Below are 21404 nucleotides of genomic sequence, written 5' to 3' on the forward strand. Positions count from 1 at the left end.
CCCTCACTACTTAAATACAGTTGCTTTAGGAATCAGACAATATAGTTTTTTTATTTTTATATTTGTTGATTCAATTTATTGAATGCTCCTGCTAAATACAACTATTGTACCTGGAAATAAAGCACTGTTTGTTTTATTTATATATTATATGTATTTGTAATGTGTATCTTTGATCTTAGTTTTTAATAAGAAAGATAAAATAATGACAAAGATTTGTATCTTCGCCCACTTTGGCCTGTCTCCCGTTACTGCTCAAATCAAAGCAAAAAAAAAAAAAAAAAGACTCATCTTTTCTTATAAATGGTTTTAAGTATGAAATGTAAGGTTTATCATTTTAAAACTTTTGTCAAAACTTTATTTTAATATGTCATACATGCTAGTAGTTAACATGTTGTTTTGTAGTCATAATATATATGAAAAACCTAACTCAGCTGGGTCACAGTGTATTTCTGTAAAAATATAAAAATAAATTCAAACAATTCCATAATCAGAAGAAGTCATGCCCCAAAACAATATACAGTACAGTACATCTGTGCAGTGGCTGAATTTCAAGTGAGATTATTTGCAATAAATAAAGCACATTTGTGTTTTATCACAGAGAGAAAGAGACAGAGCCCTTCCCACACTAATGAAAGACAGATAAATAGAGGAAATGACAAGGTCAAATCTCTGCCAGAATAATTCAACATCAAAGGATCATCTGCTACAAAACAGGTGGCGTTCATCACATATATTAACACACAGACAACAGCTGAATACCTGACAAACCATAGCAAGTCACACACCAAACCAGAAAATATTTGAACTTTTTCTGAAGAAAACACAAGTGTTTTCTTCAGAAAACATGCATAAACACCTCAGTAAACTGCATTATTTGAGTTATAAATCATGTCTGTATAGCACCAAGAAATGTTGCAAGACAAAGTGCAATGCTTAGTTTTAGTGGTTTGTTAAAAACTCCTAATAATCAAACATCAGCGGAAGATCTTCTGCTCAAAGACTCAGGTAAACAGATGGAGGAACAAACAGGTGTTAATCACATGCATTAACACTCAGACATCTGCTGAATGATCCAGCAAATCAAGAAGAGCTCTTCAATAACCAAAAAAAACACAGCCTTACTGACAAGTGACTCGCACTCTCAGAAAGACACTGTCCTAAAGCAATCACTGGGGCAGTACAAACTCCTCTAGCCTCACTGAGATGTAGCGTGCAGCCGCTTGATACATCAGACCATCATCTGCATTTCCTGTATATGTCCCCGTTTCCTCCATTTACCACAGAAACCTTCTGCATGCCTTAACAAGCGATCAAAGCTCATATTAAAATAAACTAGTGAAGATTGTCCTACTGGGATCTGCAGCTCCACACCCAACAGAACTCGACAATCACTCCAATACGCTGTTTGATTGCTATACAGTCAGAAAAATATCATTATTTAGAGGAGACAAAAGATAAGTGTGTATAATGAAGATTTAAAAAGAAAAAAAATAGACCTAGAAAGCAGCGGAAAAAATAGGAAGTCAAAATGAAAATGTTTCATCATTTAGTTTCATTAGTTAATGGAAGTAAAATTTGTCACAAAAGTGGTTTCATTTTATTATTTCACTTGTTTTCTATTCAAACATCTCCTGGCTTTTGCATTCAGATTGGCCAACATACTCAGATTCTCCTGCAGTCACAGGATCTCAATATGTACAATCATCATTAATTGTTTCAATAGTTTTTTTTTTTCTCCCAATGAATTTTAGGAGAAACATGGGACAAAGTCAAACTAAACTGAATTAAGAACTCAATTAGGTCTCATAAGCTTCATGAAGTCTCAGGAGCAACCTTTGAATAAAATACAACACGCATAATACAATTTTATGACAGATCAGTCAGTAAGTGTTATTTTAGTATCACATTTTATAGTTTTAGTTTTTATTCATATTCTTACTGAAAAATAAGTATTTTTATTTTTTCATATTTATATAATATTTATTTATTTGAATCTTTAGTCATTTTAGTACATCAAGTTAATTGAAATGAGCATTGTTGTATGGGCAACTAGCTGAAATAGCAGTTATATTTGTAGATATCTATTTCATTTTATTTAGAAATGGAATTTGTATGGTGCTAGTTTTAGCTAACTTTAATCTACATGCTCAGAAATGAGTCAATTAAATCTAATTTTTTTTTTTCTGGATGATCAACTAACATTACTTTATTTACATGATATGAAATGGCTGATAAGACTATTCTGTCGTCTTATTCATCGTATTCAGTAAATTCATTAGAAGTGCCACTTTCTTACAAGTCATTTGCTGACTGTATGAACTATGAACCAAAGGGTTACAGTTAAATAATTACACCGGCATAATGAGGCCACTCTTAATGAATGCAGTGTGAGATTGTGCTGGTTATGTAATGTCACATGTAACAGAGTTGCAGGGTCACAGAGCAGAACAAGTTCCTGCTCCTTATACACATGACATATACACCATATTAATCACTTCTTATAAGAGAAACATAAAACGCACAAAACATTAATAAAGCAGCCATATTTAGTTTGAGAGTGCTGTGGAATTTCATAGTCGTATTGTGAAGAAGAAAATATAATTAGTATTTATATTCACGTTAATGCAATAGTATATAAAAGTGTTTAAACAAACAAATCAAACAACACAGTTAGTGGATCATGCACATTTGTGAGAATTCCAGTCGTGTTCATGTGATAAACCAAAGCTGTGATTACTTTTTTAGGACACCTGTGTCCACAATAAATCAGTCAGGTCAAAAAACATTCACAAGACAAAATGTACAAATTATAAACTGGGACATGATGTTATGCTGACATCATAAGGCACCATGCTGAATGAGAATGCTGTTTAATCCAACTCCTGCTGATATTACTCAACAACACACCATCAGCCGACCAAACCACACAAACACTGCCAGAAGAGTCCAAATACAACGCTCAGATCCGAACCAGCAGAAAGAAGTGCAAAACCAGTAAATGACCAAAATGTTCCCAGATGAGTCACAGCAGGTCAATGTTTAATTTGAGTTCATATTCCTCCAGACTGTGTGAAGATTACAGAACTAGACAGCAGAGTGAGTCTATGCAACAAGATTAGTCCATATATACTGCAGTGATCCTAAACACACTTTTAGATGATTAATACAAAAAGCATTTTTATCCTAGCAGGGATGTACTACAAAGACTTAAAGGCAACAATAAAATGCTTCACCTATTTATAACTTATTTAAACTCAATGAAAGTTAAAAGAACAATGACAAAAAATAAAATAAAAATAATAATAAATAAAAAAAGACAATAAAATGAAATAAAAAAAATATATATAATATTAAAAATATATCAAATAAAATAAAGGAAAAAGAAAAAGAAAGCAGCCACAATAGCACTTGTTTTATTTATTCCTTTTTTTTTCAAAATTAACTATATCATGAAATATCTCGATTGTCACCTAGATTATGATGGTCAAAGTAGCCTAATAATGTAGTCTATTAACTATGCATAAAAACCTGTCTGTTTACTGAAGTAACAGATATGGGTGTCATGCCATAACATATTTTTAATACCACTGACTTTATATTTAATGTGAATATTAAAACATTGTAAGTTAGGCTACTAATCATAACACTTTCATTGTATGGAAAGAGAGCAAAGAACATTTTCACTGACAGTATAGAGTTCAAGCACTCTCAAATACTCCCATTAAAATCACTGAAGCTGTTCACACTGTGAAATTAATATCTTACTTACAGATTCATACACACATCTGCACTTTGATGTTTCTAACGAGAGAATTCGCCAGAAAGAGATATTCAGTCAGCGAGCGAGTGAAGAAAACACCGACTCATTTGAACACCTCTGATTGGTCATTGCATTCATAAGCTCAACAGCATCTTGTGTGATTGGTTATAATGCGCAGTGCTTTAAAACGTGTCTGTATCTAGCTCAGCGAAGCCAGCAAATGGAGATTTGAATTTAACAGCTGATGATATGACACGCTGAATGATTTAATCATGCTGGTGTGATTGTATCAAATATAGAAAATATTATTCGGCTATTATTCGGCTATTAAAATCCACTTGGCTCAAAATCACTTTGAATGGGCATGACGCCTCTGATTTCAGTGGTCTTGGTTCTGAAAGTATATTTCTCATTCATTTTCTACAGAGACATTTCATAAAGTTGCAAACTTTTTGAATGAGGATTTTATAGAAATCGAATGGCGTTGAATAGAATGCCACTGTTAAATATGGGGAGGGGGGGGAAACAGGAAAAAAAAATATATATATATTAATACTTAATACTTTTTCTTGCAATTGCAAGTTTGTTCAATTTCAATTTAAATTCTCATTTATTTATTTGTTTGTTTCCCTTTGATTCCATAGTTAAGCAGTGAACTTTACTAAACGCATGCAACAAGCTTTATGTAGTGTATTTTGTGATTGAGCATGTAGTTTTGGTCAGTGTTCAGCAGATACGTTCAGTCTGCATCCTCGTCCACACTCTCACACCATCTGCTTGGCAGAGTATCAGGTCGCCGTAGCGATCGAGAGGAAAGGCGGGTTGCTAGGTAATTTGGGGTCTCAGAAGGAGAATATCACGCGTCAGAAAGGACATAAACATCACATGGGCTCGATGTGAAAGGTCTCGCAGATTGCAGGGCTTTATCATTTATCATCAGAGGAGTTCTTCTATGGCAACGCTTGTTTTAATCTTCATATACCAAAATGTATTTTCTTGCCCCTGAAATGCATTTTGAAATATATTTCCAATCTTACAGTATTTAGATTAGTAGAATATTAACGCAATAATAATATTTATGTTTTTAACATATTGTAATGTAGTATTTTTTGTACATTGTAAAGTATATTTTTTTGCTGATTTTATTAAAAAATGTTAAGTTCATGTGTTACAGAAAACAAAGTTGTTAAAAAAAAAGAAAAGAAAAAGATTTACATTTTTAAAATGCATTTTCAAAAATAACAACAAAAGCCAAACAAATATTAGAAGAAAATTATTTTAACAAATATATTTTGAAACATGTTTTAGCAAATATATATTTTTGCCCATTATTTTGAAGTATATTTAAAAATACACATATTTTGTCCACATATTTAAATTGATTTAGCATGATTAATATTTGAAAGCCATGGCTGACATTTTCATTAAATAATGGCTGGAATTTCAATTTGTTCCTCAGACAAATCTATTGTACAACAAATCGCACTGGCTACTGCTTCGAATTTTATTTCTATCTTCTTAGTTGGAAAAGATTATCAGAAACATTCTTAAAAACATGTCCTTTTGTGTTCTACAGAAGTAAGAAAGCCCAATGGATTCAAATGTGTTAACAAAGACATGAGGGAGGGCAGAATTATCCTTTCACTTTAAATATGATAGTAAAAAAGAGGGTGTGTATGGAAGTTTATGTCAGTATGAGTCGACTATCCACTTCCTGCCACTGCTATATCAACCTCAGTGTAACATTTAAATGTCCTTATGGAATGCTGTAGTGCTGACTGACACACACACACACACACACACAATAATAACTAACATCTGAGGGACAGCTGTTGTGCTTCAATAAAACTCATTTCACATATTAATAAATGAATACAACTTATGTCTAATAACATGGGAAATAACACCCATGCAAAAAAAAAAAACACTTTCACAGCACAGTGCTCAGAAAATAACTAGTCTCCACACCTTCAACCAGCGTGATCACAGACAACCGGCTCACACGCTCGGTCAATAAAGCCCTGATATCCTCCGTCTCTCTCTCTCTCACACACACTGAGACCGATATACTACACTTGGCTTATAGAGTCAAAAAAGAAATAGAAACAATCAGATGAAGCTCACTTACACGACTGCTCTCTTTGAAAAGTTTAAAACTCATCCACTTTGGCATGACGACTTATCTGTCCTCCTTCCACGACTCTGTCCTTGCTTTCTCTCTCTCGCTCTCTTCTCCCTCCCTCCCTCTCTCTCTCTCTCTCTGAAGTGTCTCTGATTGGTTAAGTTCAGTAGAGGTTAAAGGCTCAGTAAGGCCTTTTGTAAATAGAGATAATATTTTATATTTACAATTATATTATATCTATCTATCTATCTATCTGTGTGTGTATACATATACAGTATTTATATATGTGTGTGTTTGTATGTATATATATATATGTACATGTGTGTATACACTCAAACATATATACACACATACATATAAAAAAGTGCTGTCAATCGATTAAAAAAAAAACTAATTAATCACACATTTTTCTAAAATTAATCACACCTAACATTAAAGTTTTTAAATATACTTCTATATTGCAATAATTCACATTCAATCTTCAAATGTACAATGTACAAACAATATAAAGACAGTATATTTCTTTAAATGGCATCTTTTTTATGATTGAAGGCCATCATCACTAATATCAATACTACTGAGGTTTCTATAAAATAGTTTTTCCCCCTGAATATTTAACCATTGACTGTAGCCATTCAGCATTACAGTATAATTGAGAGCTATCAATTTTAACATTTATTAGACTTAACTTCTAATTTAAGTGAACTTAAAACAATCTTCACACGAACCCATTATAATAAATGACATACCTGTGCCCTTCAGCAGAAATATAGAGAAAATGAATTGTTACCAAACACTAAATTCTAAATTAAATATAGGTGAACCCCTTAAAGCTATAAAAGTTATTGATTTCCTCTTTTTTCTTTTGTTCTTGGATTAATAGACATCACAGCAGCTGGTTATTATTTGCCTGCTATTGCTTTAAAAGCTGCTGCTGCTGAACGTGACGCAGATCTGACATGCATCTTATTTTCTCACTTCAGGTCTTAAAGTCTCTACTAATGAGCAGACGAGTTGAATCGGGTGTTTTAGATGAGGGAGACAGTGCTGGGGTGCCTCAGGACAGTTTTTAAAACCATTTCAGAGACAAGTTCTTAAATGTGACACATATATAACATATTGCATGCATGCACACAGTTTTAAGGCAGCTTTAATCGCCTTTTTGGTAACTTCATGCCTTAAATGACAGCATAATTACGACATTGCATTCACGTAGTTTATTTTGCTGTTTGATATGAAATGATACAGGCTACAGTGCGCGCCGGCACCTTTAATAATAATAATAATAATAATAATAATAATAAGTATAAGTAATAACTAAACAAATACAGGAAATTTACAAAATTAAAGTTCATAGAAATTATGTTTTTTTTTTACATATTAAAAGTTTGTTTTATTGCAAAAGCAGAAAATTCCACATTTCATGTTTTAGAGTAAAAACAAACAAACAAACAAAAAAACACTCGTTTAATCTTTGTAATCGCCTCAGATGACAATAGATGCCTGACAAACGTTGTTGTTGTTGTGATCATAGATTTATGGATGTGATTACACGCAATACACCGAGCTTTTCCCTCACCATTGTAACGCGCTGCTTTTTCAAGTTTCCATGAAAACGTTTCAGCTTTTATTTTCCTTTTACGCCCTGAAGAAGATATCATAGGTTCATCAAGTTCGTCAATCCATCCTCAATCACTTTTAGTCAGCTTTGACAAAACTCCTCTCAGCTAGGACATCTTTTCAAAGTGAAAGTAACCTTGTCACCTGATCTGAATACAGCGCGCTGATTCGCTAAAATGGACTTATCAGCTTCTGTTCAAAAACAACAAGGGCGCTTGTCGGCTTCTGCAGTAAAACATGAACTCGCGATGCCTTGAAAGTGGACAATACAGGCTTTTTTGACAAAATGCGTTTTGGGTTCAGATCGCACTATATGTGGAGAATATATATATATATTTTTTAAAGTGGCGTTAATCGGTTTTTGCAAATTAACTCTTCATATATATATATATATATATATATATATATATATATATATATATATATATATATATATATTAAGTTTTTACAATGTTTTCTACGTTTGCTATTTTGGAAATGGATCTTTACTGCATTTGGGCTTATTACATTACATTTAAGGCTCATTTTGAGTGCAATGTTTGTGCTTTCTGCAATCATTATTGCGTGTAACTGTTTAATTGATTTTTTTGACTTTGTTGACTTTTCATATTGGGTGTACTTTAAACCATGTGGTATAGAATTGTGACGAGTGACTTTCGGGAACATTAAATTGCGTGCAAAACAACTCCATACCCTGTTGAGGTCCCGTCATACAGTACATACTGTACAAACTAATCTGACATGAACAGTTAGTATGTGAATACCTTGAAACTGATTGCACATGGCTGTTGTGAGTGATTTAAATCAAAGACATATAGACCGTCTACTAAAGAAAACATCTGTCACAATTCACATTTGCTTTTAAACCAATTTCTTAGGGGAAAACTGCACATTTTAATGAAAAATCTAAATACAGTTTCATCTTAAGATGAATCCAGAAAGAAATATCTAATGCCCTATGATGGTCTTGTGACATGCGTTCAGCACTGAACTGTACAGATAAAAGCATCATTATGCAGTATGATGAATGTGATTTAATAAACAGACCCTGAGCTCTTGTGAATGAATGAAGGAAACTCTTATTCCATAGATACAACACACACACTGTGAATGTGTCTTTAGCTCCCATCCGCCTGAAAATAGGTTTTGAAAAAAGGTTTTGTGGTCATTTTTGATCTTATTCACCCCTAAATAATTGCTAAATAATTGCGCTTAAGAGTTGAGGTCCACTCTTGACCCTGACCTTTGACCCTTTTGGTTAAGGTTACTTTTTTTTTTTTTTTTTAAATGAAAGAACACCAATTTCTTGAAAGTAGAAATAATAAACTTCTGCACTTATTTGGGGATTTTAGAGTATTTACATGCAAATTTCTTAATTTCACCATCATTTCTATAAACTAATAGGCAAACTTTTGAATGTCACAACACTAAAAAACTTCTTTAAGCTAAAACATTAAACAAATATAAGAATCTATCATGTATTGGGCCAGGTTGCTGATACAGTTGGATATTTATTTAGACATTACCCTAATCATTAATTGTCAACTTCCTAGTTATTTATTATTTATTTATGTGTTTTTCACAGTAAAGCTTACAGTCATAGACTCTCAACTCCCTCTGGGTGTGTAAGTGTGTGGATCTTTTATACTCAGGACGTTTTATAGTCTCTCCTTCATGTCTGTGTGTATGTTCAACATTGTGGGTGATATACTGTATACTGTAGATACAGATTATTCAACACACTAAAAATTGCTCTGTGTTAGGGTCTTTACCTATTCACTTCCCATTGTAGGTTGATTTTGACTGTGAAAAGCCAAGGTGTGAATTTTTTTTAATGAGCATTTAGACTAGATTTTTTTTCTGCTTCAGTCTGCATTTCTATAAAAAGTCACCAAGTTTTGATCCATTCAGGCAGAGCGGAAACTATGAAAAACAAAACAAAAATCTAAAATTAATTTGGTAAAAAAAAAGCAGCACAGCCAAAGCGTATGAGTTTTAGCATACTAAAGGTCTAAGTCCAGAATAAAAAAAAAAAGAAAAATCAAGATAAACTCATTTGTCAACCATAATAAACAACCAGCGGGTTGCTGGATGATTATTCAAGTAGTCAGTCATCATGGTCCATCTCAAAACAATTTACTGCATTCAGAGACTCCACGGTCTCATTATAAAGTCAATCTATGTCGCACATATAATATAAAGGCTGCTGCTTCCTCTTTTACAAAACAACGCAACAATGTAGAGGATAGGCAACATTTAGCAGTGTAAAATTCAGTCAGAGCAGAGTATTTTAAAATCCCAGCAAGAGGAAACTGGTGAAGGAAGTGATATTCTTCAGACAGAATCAAGAGTTGGTAACAAATGTTCTCCTCTGAGCAAAAGCAAGTCACAGCGATGCAGTCATCTCCAAAACAAACTAACCTCACAACACAAAAACGCACAGCTCATAAAACACCACAAGCTATTATGGAAGTGCCTAAAACACCAGCACAAACATGTGTGCTCAGTGTGTCTTACTTTGATTTCATAGGGCGTCTCATAGCTCCTATGAGGGCTGAATCCAGCACACAGTTTGAAGAGACTTTTCATAGCTGAACATGACTGTCTAACACATCTTTTTATCTCTCATGAGCGCTGTACTCATCATCTGTGCTGGAGCATGACAGCCCCTGCTCCATTACTAAAGCAAGGAAACCCTGTGGGACATACACCTATCAATCAATGATCACCTGACCCTTGAGGGGGCGGAGTCTGGAGTTGGGGTCTGATTTTTAGTGGAAAGATCAGCATTCTAGTATGCTACTACTCTAACTCTTTTTATAGCTTTGCATTGCAAAAAAGTAGTATGTGGTTCAGATCAGAACTTACCTAAGAATGCAGTTCAGTAGTTAACTTACTACTCACACTATTTTTACTGTATGCAGTATAAATAGTGTGTACAATATGCAAATATGTCTATAAAAGATATCTAAATGACTCAAAGTTTGGCTAGTTAGTACAAGTCCTTTAGCACCTGATGTTTTTTTCCCCCCTGTGTGCTGCTTCTGATGCCTCAGCTCAGTAGAACAGAGAGCATCTCCAGAGGTCAGAGGTCAGAACTATGGGTTTGTACCTTGTCACTGTCCACAGTGTTCTGAGAGGTTCTGGATGCGATGGAGATTGTGTCCGGCTGACTGCTGCCATCTCCCTGACTGTCAGCATCCTCACCAGCCTCCCTGCAACCAAACACACAAATAAAAGTTAGGGATGTGCCAAAAGCTGAATACTTTAAATGAATAATGAATTAAAACAAGTAATAATATTCATTAGATACAGCCAGTCCTTGTTCTTGCATAACAGGAGAGCCAGGTGAAAGCACAAGGAGAACAAGATGCCAAACGTTTATACATGAACATAAGCCTCCTGCATTCATGCATAAATGGTTATGAATTTTCATGAATGTAGTGTTTGGTCTCATTATTTTTACAGATTTACATTTAGTCATTTAGCACAGTGGTTCCCAACCTGGGGGTCTAAAGATTTACAAGGGGTCGCCAAGCTCACTCTAGTTTGACCACAAGATGAAATTCCCGACAGTTAGTGCCTACCGTGTAATATTCTGTATTATGATTAAAACCAGTTGTTTACCAGGATTATAAAAACTCACCTAAATACTGTCCAGCATTAAGCAAAGGTAGTAACAATCTCACACAGTCGCAGCATGCAGCGTAGGATTCGTTTTGTTTGAAAATATGGCGGAAAGCAGTGAAAGGTTTTAAAGAGGGAAATTAAATGAATTAAAATATGAATGAATTAGGGGTGTGCAATATGACAATTTCTGATCGTGGACGATAAAATCTCTCCACGATCTGCTTTTGAAGAAATAATATAGTATCGTGCTACAGAAAACATTCTATCAATTACAGTTCTGCGCCGCCGTCTCTATATTCTGTACAACACAACATACACAGATAGAGTTAACGTACTCTGACAGGACGCTGCACTTATTCACGATCGCAAAAGTACATTATTTGCATACAAGCCTTGCCGGTTAAATGTTTAATTCGCTAAATTATGTTTAATCACTAAAACCCTTTCAAACAGCGCCTGATTACTGAACTAAGTTATCTTTTGCGCTAATACTGTCAAAACACACAAGGTTTACATACAGACTCTGTAGATGTCTGTAGATGCGTGCAGGTCTTAAAGGGACAGTACTAAACATTCTGCCGACTGTCATTGAAGGGATAGTTTATTTACTCACTCACATGTTGTCCCAAACCTGTATTAATTTCTTTCTTGTGCTGAACACAAAAGAAGATATTTTGAAGAATGAGGGTAATCATACAGTTGTTGGTCCACATTGAATTTGATAGTAGGAACAAATCCTACGGAAGTCACTGTGGACCAGCAACTGTTTGGTTTTCCATCTTCTTCACAATAGCATTTATGTTCAGCAGAAGAAAGAAACTCACTCAGGTTTAAAACAACTTTTGAGTAAATGATGGTATAAAAATAAAACATGACAGATTTGACAGACACATGACAGAATTTTTATTTTTGGGGGAACTATTCCTTTAACGTTAATAAAACAACAAAACGCAAAGAGAAAAATCACTCACTACTTAAATACAGTTGCTTTAGGAATCAGTCATATAGTTTTTTTATTTTTATTATATTTGTTCATTCAATTTATTGAATGCTCCTGCTAAATACAACTATTGTACCTGGAAATAAAGCACTCTTTGTTTTATTTATATATTATGTGTATTTGTAATGTGTATCTTTGTTCTTAGTTTTTAATAAGAAAGATACAATAATGACAAATATTTTTATCTTCGCCCACTTTGGCCTGTCTCCCGTTACTGCTCAAATTTAAATAGAAAAATTTAATGTTAAATTAGGGGTCCCCTGAAAAAAAGGTTGGGAACCACTGATTTAGCAGATGCTTTTATCCAAAGTGACATACAAATGATCTGATCACATCAAACAAAGCAGAATCTACAAATAGCAGCGTTTACAACTGCAGTATCTTTGAGAGCTGAGATTATGATTATATTATGAATTAAGTCAGTGTTTCATTTTTAGGACTGTGTGTGTAGAGTATGTAAGTACAGTATGCAATGGTAGAGAGTATCTGACCTCTTGCTGTTGTTGCGGGGTTTGGCTGGGGTTTTGGGAACGTGGATTGGTTCCTTCAGCGCCCCCTTCAGGTGAATGATTCTCTCCTGGATGACCTCTCGGATGTTTTTAATCCATTCTTGCTTCACCTCAATACTGGACGCCTGACACAGACACAGTCAAGCACATTAAAAACAGAAGATCCATGTTTTATTCCAAAAGGACAACAGGACGACATAATCATGAAAACAAAATGCTTATGAAAATCTTTGCTCATTAGCAATTTCACTGACTGGAACGTGTTTATGAATACTGACCACTCTAAAAGTAATTTACTTCTAATAAAATGATAAATAAAATATTAAAATGGTGTGAACAATGTACCTTGAGTACAGTCTTGTTGTCGGATGAGGGTGTGCGTCCCACCCACAGGGCAAATTTACACGGGTCTCCTTCCACATGTTCTGTCACCCCCAATTCAGAAGTCTGCAAACACAGAAAAATTATAACAGCACACACAGATATTAAAATTAATTCAGTATGCATGTGAAATATATTTAAGAGCATAAGAATATGGAGTATTTAAGAGTGAGATAACCCAAGAGTGAACTTAACTGAAAGCGGAACTGTAATAAATTTGTCTAACAAAATTGAAAGAATTTCCCCCCTTAAATTGTATTTGCGAGACAATTCCAGATGACTAGAAGAAAACCAAAGGCACATCTGGATCTGTTCACAGGCATGGGGGTGCCGGACAGTGGGTAAGAGTGGAACAGAGTAACAGGTGTCCTTGGCGAGGGGCAAGGGGCGGGGGGTGTTTTCATGGGTTCCCATCACGACCCCCCCCCATACTGAACGTGTTTTTGCGATCACAGGGGGCCCCATAGCAAAGTCAGTGCACAGGGCCCAGAATTCCCAAACGCCCCATCTGGTCCACACACCTGCACGGGCTGCTTCCAGGTATGTGCTTCCACTTATCAGAGTTACACAATGTGGTAAAACAGATGGAAAATGTAAAGTTCAGATATAACTGTGTTCATGTGCTTTCCTTTCGTTTATGACACTGAATTGATCTAAAACAGGGCTCAAAAAGGATTTATTTCTGCTTGCTCTCATTTATTTATTTGAGAAATAAATATATTATATGATTTTTTATATGTATTATATTTAGAATTTAAATCATAATATTAATTTAAGCTTGAAGTCTTCTTAAAAGAACAATATTTTTATAATTTTTATTTAGAACTAGAAATAGTTATATATTATTCAGATGTTACTTACTTCATGACAGTTTTATTATTAATTCATGGATTATAAATTTTGCTCAGTTTGAAGGACACAATTATGGCAATTATTTGCTTTTTTTGTATTGTTTTCAACCAATTTTAAACAATACCTTTAAAACTTTGATAAATCTGGACAATTTTGGTAAACCCTCATCTATGTTAACTTGTCGGATAACTTTAGCTTAGTGACATTTTCACATATCTGCAACAAAAATGCGCAATAAAAAGATGAAATACCAAATGTCTCAAATGTTTCAAAAGTCCCTGAAAAACATTTCAGGGACTTTAAAGAAGAAATTAATACTTTTATTCAGCAACGATGCATTTATTTTGATTAAAGTTGACTGTTATGCTTTGTGAGGAAAATAGACTTCTCTCTATCATCTTAAACAACTTCTTAACATTACAGTTTTTCTCGATTGCTAAAACACTATAACCAGGTTTTTGAACTAAAATTTAAAAACCGTAACACCATTTTAAAGAAAGCACACCCATTTCCCTAAACTATAAACACTATTCCCCTGCTTTGACACATGAGTCAGATTTGGTGAACTGTTACTACAAAACTCTACACACAAATCGCTACATTTCTGAGCACTATGCTTATACCATGTGGTCACTTAGAAAGCACTAGCATTCAATAATGTTCACTCAAGTCTGCAAAGTTTGAGCTCAATTAGCACACAATTATCCAAGTGGAAACACTAGGACTAGTTGTCATAAACGGCCAAGCATATTTTCTACACATTTCTATTAGACTTTTTATAAATTTGCCATGAATTGTTCAAGTGAATCTTGACTTTCACTAATGAAGAGAATATAGATCAACCAATGACAAACCAGTTCTCTGAAATAGCCCAAATGTACATCTCATGAACCTTCAATTGGAAAGCATATTTATTCAATTTATTTCAATTCAATTCAAGTTTATTTGTATAGTGCTTTTTACGATATAAATCGTTGCAAAGCAGCTTTACAGGAATTTAAGTTTCCACAATATATTTATATATTGCAGAACCTTAATATGTTTAACTTGATCGGTAAGATCAATTCCATGCGATATAATTAAATCTAGCGTATGATTAAAACGATGAGTGGGTCCGGTGACGTTTTGCTCGACTCCAAAAGAGTTTATTAGGTCAGTAAACGCAAGTCCTAACGCATCATTTGTATTATCAACGTGAATGTTAAAATCTCTGACAATTAGCAGTTTATCAACATTGACCAATATAGACAGAGGACAACACAAGAGTTACAAATTCTGACAATGGACTTTCTAAGTTTTATTTTCACCTTTTATGGGCACCATTTCTTTTTTTTTCTATTTCACAATGACATGTAAATTCAAAATACAATTCACAGTGTAACTGTGAATCATATCCATTCTTCTTCCATCAATATCCCACATACAGTAATGTGTAAATTTGTATTTTTTAAATGGATATATGGCATACATAAGAAGTGCAGCCATCTGCATTTCAATACAGTAACTGTCATCCAAACTGTTGCCATAGTTTACAGCAGGTAAGACTAACAGAGTGCACTGTTATATTGACATCATGACTAAGCATTTTGACTATCTTGTTTGTGAACAATGACTTTTCATTCTGATGGCACTGATATGTTCATTGACAAATACTTACTTTTGAGAGATGAACTAAAGATTTTGAGTAAGTAACAGGCTTTTGAAGGAAATCCATTGTGTGGTGCTGTTTGTACGAATTGTTTTGAGAAAAATACATACTTCTTTACAAATATTACAGTAAGGATGATTCGACAAATGCACAAAAGCGGCTGAGAAAAACTGTATTCAGGTTTGAAACAATGGATCCAGAGAGACGTTAAGGAAGAGGTCAAGGACACCACAGAGGAGGAAGAGAAGGAGTAGGGAGTAGAGAAAGAAATTAAGGAAGTGGAAGAGTAGGAGGTGGAGAGGGAGTACAGAGAAGAAGAGGAGGAAGAGGAAGATGAGAAGGAGAAAGAGCAAGATGAGGAGGAGAAAGAGGAAGAGGAGGAGAAGAAGGAGGAAGAGGAGGAGAAGAAGGAGGAAGAGGAGGAGAAGAAGGAGGAGGATGAAACTGAAGAGAAAGAGGAAGGGAAAGGTCAAGAAGACAAGCAGTCTCATATATTTTAGTTGATGTGTGCCAGGGTTGGACATGAAAGAGGATTTTACCCCCGCTGCCTGGCCAGGGCCAATATAGCCTGTGATGTTGAAGAACCATGTTGTTGATGTTGATCCCTGTCCCAGAAAAAAGATAGGATGCTGGGGCAGAATAATTATTTTTGTTGTTGTTTGCTATATTTTACTGTACACTACACTACATTAAATTAAGGAATAAAACACCACAAGCAACACCTATTTCCGTGTTTTGTAGTATTGTTTTGAATTTATCTCATCAGTGTGTAAGACTGTGTTGTAGTGTGTGTGTTTTTGAGGGTTTGTGTGTCATGTCTGAGAGCAAAGTTTGGTTTTTCAGCAAGAATAAGTTGTTTTGAGTGGAGAGCTTCATTTTGACCTGAATATAGGAAGTTTAGGGAATTGAGTTAGAAGTTGTGGATTTGTGTTTAGAGTTTCGCAAAGAAGAGGCATCATTTCAAGAAATGTGTTTACGCAATCGAGAAAAAATGTAAAAAAAAAAAACGGACACACCCCAGACATTTGAACAGCTGTATGTGTGTAGACTGAGTGATATAACTAGGTACCAGTAGTTTGTTCTTGTAGATGTATTTGGATCTTCCCGCTGAGTCTTTGATTTCTTTACTGAAGACGAGGGAAATCTCGAAGAGGAAGAGGTGGCGGTCTCGTCCCTTACGGATCAGTGATTTGGGGTCCCACACCTGGAAGGTGTCCTGCAGGATGAGCTCACCCTGAACATCCAGATTCTCATCAAAACCTGACGGAAGCAAACATCACATCAGAGGCTGATGTGTGTGTGTGTGTGTGTGTGTGTTCGGGTATGTTGTACCTTCTAGCATGCTGACGTGCATGGCGTCGTTGGCTCTCTTTGGAACACTCAGCATGACCTCCAGCCCGTCTTTAATTTCACCTTTGCCTTCTTCACAGCAGGACAGCAGCTCCTGTAAGCACACATATTGTCCTGAACACTACACAGCACACCGAACACAATGTCAGACCTTCTCAAAGCAAACACTGAATGTCTGGGATACAAGTGGTACCTTGAGCAGCAGCTGGTATTTGGTGATTCTCTGCACAGGTTTGATGAGGTATGATGATATAGAGTTGGCCAGACCATGTCTCTTCTGAATCTCCTGTTCAGAGCAGAGAAAAAACATCATCATATATGAACAGAACATCATTCATACACTGACCCTGTGAATAGAGTGACATGTTCAGGGTCAGTGACTCACTGACTCCATCTACTGTCCACTTCATAGTGCTCTATTGAACATCAATGAGTAAATTAATTTCAGCTACATTTATTTTAGTTCATTGCTATTTAAAAAACATGTAAGCAAATTGCTGAAGATGCAAAAGATGTCAACATACATTGAGTTGTCAAATTGATGATTTAGAAAACTCATGTGTACTTACATCAAAAAAACTCCCAGCATGCTCTAGGATGAGCTGACTGGAATCTGGTTTGTTTTTGCAGTACGTCACATAAATATTAAACTTATCAGCCTGAAACACAAATACACAAGCTTTAATTCAAAGGAAAACAAAAAGATCTGTCATATTTAATTTCAGTGAATATTTGAAGTGTTTAGCTGATTGTCATTTTATTTTATTTATTATAAAATAAAATAAAATACAGAATATTACATACAGTATATGGTTAGGGTTTGGTTTAGGGTTAGTTGCTTGCTTGTAATCATGCTTAATTTACTGTTGTTATTCTAGCAAGTATATATAGCATGTTTAACAAGGGCACTGCAAAATAGAGCGTTCGAAAACAAACAAACAAACAAACAAACTAAATAAATAAATAAATATTTAAAAAAAACATAAATTGTGTGAGCTGTTAGGTGGTGCACAAAAACCTAAACAATAACATCATTTTCTGAGCAAATGTAATATTTTAGAAACACTCACCCATGTAACAAAGCAATGGCCCACATCCTCAGGTAACTGTTCATAATTGATCAGCTCTTTCAGAAATATACTATAATACACACAAAACAACATGTAAATGAGTTGTAATCACTGCATTTCCATATCACATGGGATACACAGTTTGCATATGAATAATTCTAATTGGAAAGCATATTAGTCACCTCTTTCATCTGCGAAAATAAGAAAACTGTGTGTATGCTGATAAAAAGCTCAGTGCCTCACGGGTTAAAAATGTCATTAATATTTGATTTAATGAGAGAAACTCACTTATTATGGAAGTCGTAAATCTCCTGGATGTTTCCAAAGATGATGTGCTCTTTGTTTGCGATTCCTGAAGGGATTTCCTCTACACCATTGGTCATCTCCCACAAATACGTCTAATAAATAAATCACACAAAAAGAAGCGAGCAGATGCAGGAATTTACTATCTGCTATTGGCATGCAATATCTCAATGTACACCCTAGTAAAAAAGTATATATTTAAAATAAATTGATTTCATACCAAGTATAGTTCAAATCAGATAACTCGAGACTTACTGATATACAAATTATAATTAAACATCACTTGGCTTATTACTTGTGCACAATGCACTTTTCTTAATATTAAGTCTAAAATGTGTTTTAATGTCACTATTGTGTGATATTTAAACAATATCAGACTTTAAATGCAAAATATTTAAAGTGTACCTGAAGTATACTTGCAATAGTTCCACTTTAGCACAATAAAATATACTAAGTGTATCTTTAATTGTAATTCACCACTACTTCTGCACAATTAAAGTGCATTAAGTACACAATTAGTTGTTCCAATTTAGCAGACTTTATGTATACCAGTTTAGTCTACTAAAAGTACAATTGCAGGACATTTTATTAAGTACATATATATAAAAATGTATTTGTAGTATACTTTGCATGAAATAAATGTATTACAAACACATTTAAGTATATTTATTTTTCACTAGGTGGTAGATGTACAATAAAGACCTTTATCATCTTACACGGATCGTATCATGGCAAACGTATTTCTTTTAAAACAATGGATTGATGTACATCTAGACAGAGATATAGAAGACTCTAAAGGTAGAGCAGCAAAAATTATTAATATTAATAAAACTGAAACACTTACCTCTAAACATTCATGCAAGTCCCTCGCATAAGCCTTTTCTGTCTGTAAAAGCTCTGCTATAATATACCTGCAACAATACAAAGCAGAAACCGATTATAAGAGTCTGAAACTGTGATATGTGTGTGGAGCTGCTGTCTGGAGGCTGTGTATGATCACTTACTCTTTCTTCCGGGCTGATTTCCTCTTTTCCTCGTTGATCTCGTGGTTGGGGTCACGCAGTTTGACCTCTGGGTCAGTCAGACTGGCTGGAATGATATCCAACTCCAGATCCTTATTATCCTGAAACACACACAGACACACATTCAGATCTGACAAAAAAATCCACATGGTTATGTTCAGAGCACACTGCTGCTATGTGTGCTCTATGCACACAGTATGAACTGATAAATTTGTCAAAATGTGTAGTATACTGTACACACAAGATAACACACTGTATTAGATGTGCTTTCCATTTGAACTGTGACTAATGAAAAAAAAGCTATATGAATGGGTTGGGTTATTTTTTAAAGCACAACAACTTCCCAATAGTTTTCATAATACAAAAAAAAGGAATCAAAAATGAACAAATGATTGAATAAATTATCTTTAAATAAATATATTTTATTATTAAATTATAATAGTATTATAAATAAAATAAATAATAAAATAATAAATTATATATTCAAATATATTTTAATGATAAATTATATGTCATTATATATAATTGTTATAATACATTTGAAATAAAAACTACAACCTTTCCTGGACTTTATCAGCTTAAAATGATCTGATCACAGACAGAGATGATAAATATAACAATGACTCTTGTCCAAAAACCTGCTTCCTTTTGCTTTTTAAACTTTTACTTCTGCTATAAAGTACTTATATACAGTTTAAATTTAAAGGTAGGTATATAGTAGGAAATATATCACAAAAAGTATTCTCGTAGCTTTGTAAAATTACGGATGAACCCCTGATGTCACATGGATTATTTCACCTATCTCCTTGCTACGTTTCTGGACCTTGATCGTGTAAGGACCCTTGCTGTCTATGGAGGGTCTGAGAGCTCTCAGATTCCATCAAAAATATCTTAATTTGTGTTCCGAAGATAAACGGAGGTCTTATTATTATTATTGCTGGTTATGTGCAGTACCTCAGAGCTGATGCCCAGAGCGTTCTCCAGACTGCAGCGGTATTTGCCCATGCGCAGGGAGAAATCTCTGTAGTGCTTGTCCACTGCCGTCACCCACTTCTTCAGCTCGGTGACGTGTGTGTGGCCCTTCTCCACAAAATTATCTGCCAGCTGGATCAACATCTTCACTTTCTCTTTAGTTTGCTGCGTCACACATGAACATTATGTGTGTGAATGTGTGGTTTGATCATTTATGCTCAACACGCGTCATGTCGTACAAAGTGACAAGATGCTTCTTTTAAAAGTTCCTCAGAGAGAATGACTTGTTTGAAGAGTTCATGTGGCAGTATGTGTCACGCATTAGAGACTAATAGTAAATGCTGGAGGAAGAGGTGAGGGGAAGTGTTTGTGTCTCTGTACCTTGGCAGAGACGCGGAATTCTTCATATTCTTTGAGCAGTTCCTGAGTTTTCTCCACCGAGTCTCCAGGGGATGTGTGCGAGGCGAGATACACCTCTCCTGCCTCTTCGATCCACCCTAACGCCTGACACAGAGACAGACAGACTCCGTCAGATGATCCCAATCAACACACAGATCAGTCTGTACAGCTGAAATGTCCTGTGAGGTCAATAATAAACCTTCTTGAGATTAAAATCGTTACATTTTGAGAAAAAACTTGTTAAATTTCAAGAAAAAAGTCAAAATAAAATGTTGAGAATAAACTCATTAAATTTCAAGAAAAAAGTTGTTAATTTTCGAGAAAAAGATCAAAATGAAATGTTGAGAATAAACTTGTTAAATTATGAGACTTTTTTTCTCAAAACTTAATGACTTTTTTCTCGTAATTTAATGAGTTTATTCTCAAATTTTATATATAAAAAAATCTCTAAATTTAACAAGTTTAATCTCATATTATAATAACTTTAATCTCGAGATGGTTTAATTTTTTTTTTTATTATTGCTAGGCCCTAATCCTCTTCTGTACCAATTTAACCTATTTTTAATAAAAAAAAAAAAAAGAAATCTTAAGGTTTTTTTTTTTTTAGGTTTTTTTTTTATGAATTGAAATATCTTAAGAAGCTAAATAATAATCTTATTTAATATATTAGAGTTGCCATACAATGGAAAATTGTATTTACCTTGGCATAGTTAAATAATAACAGTTCTGTACATGGAAATGACATACCATGAGCCTTAAACACCAT

General features: G+C 34.4%; 1 protein-coding gene across 2 annotated transcripts in view; it reads right to left on the reverse strand.

The window, feature by feature from the left end:
* Positions 1–21404, reverse strand: part of LOC306876618 (kalirin-like) — a gene marked incomplete at its 3' end in the record, with an annotated part of 270920 nt that overhangs the window by 62400 nt on the left and 187116 nt on the right. For both annotated transcript variants that reach the window (XM_079427930.1, XM_079427929.1), the window contains exons 21-33: positions 20621–20743; positions 20222–20404; positions 19250–19368; positions 19090–19156; positions 18231–18340; positions 17943–18012; positions 17442–17531; positions 17066–17158; positions 16855–16966; positions 16592–16782; positions 12987–13088; positions 12624–12766; positions 10615–10717 (exon numbers count right to left, since the gene is read on the reverse strand). In XM_079427930.1, coding sequence (XP_079284056.1) covers positions 10615–10717; positions 12624–12766; positions 12987–13088; positions 16592–16782; positions 16855–16966; positions 17066–17158; positions 17442–17531; positions 17943–18012; positions 18231–18340; positions 19090–19156; positions 19250–19368; positions 20222–20404; positions 20621–20743 — 1506 coding nt within the window. The remainder of the gene's footprint in view (positions 1–10614; positions 10718–12623; positions 12767–12986; positions 13089–16591; positions 16783–16854; positions 16967–17065; positions 17159–17441; positions 17532–17942; positions 18013–18230; positions 18341–19089; positions 19157–19249; positions 19369–20221; positions 20405–20620; positions 20744–21404) is intronic.

This window comes from Barbus barbus (genome assembly GCF_936440315.1).
Source record: "Barbus barbus genome assembly, chromosome: 11".
In the NCBI taxonomy this organism is placed as follows: domain Eukaryota; kingdom Metazoa; phylum Chordata; class Actinopteri; order Cypriniformes; family Cyprinidae; genus Barbus; species Barbus barbus.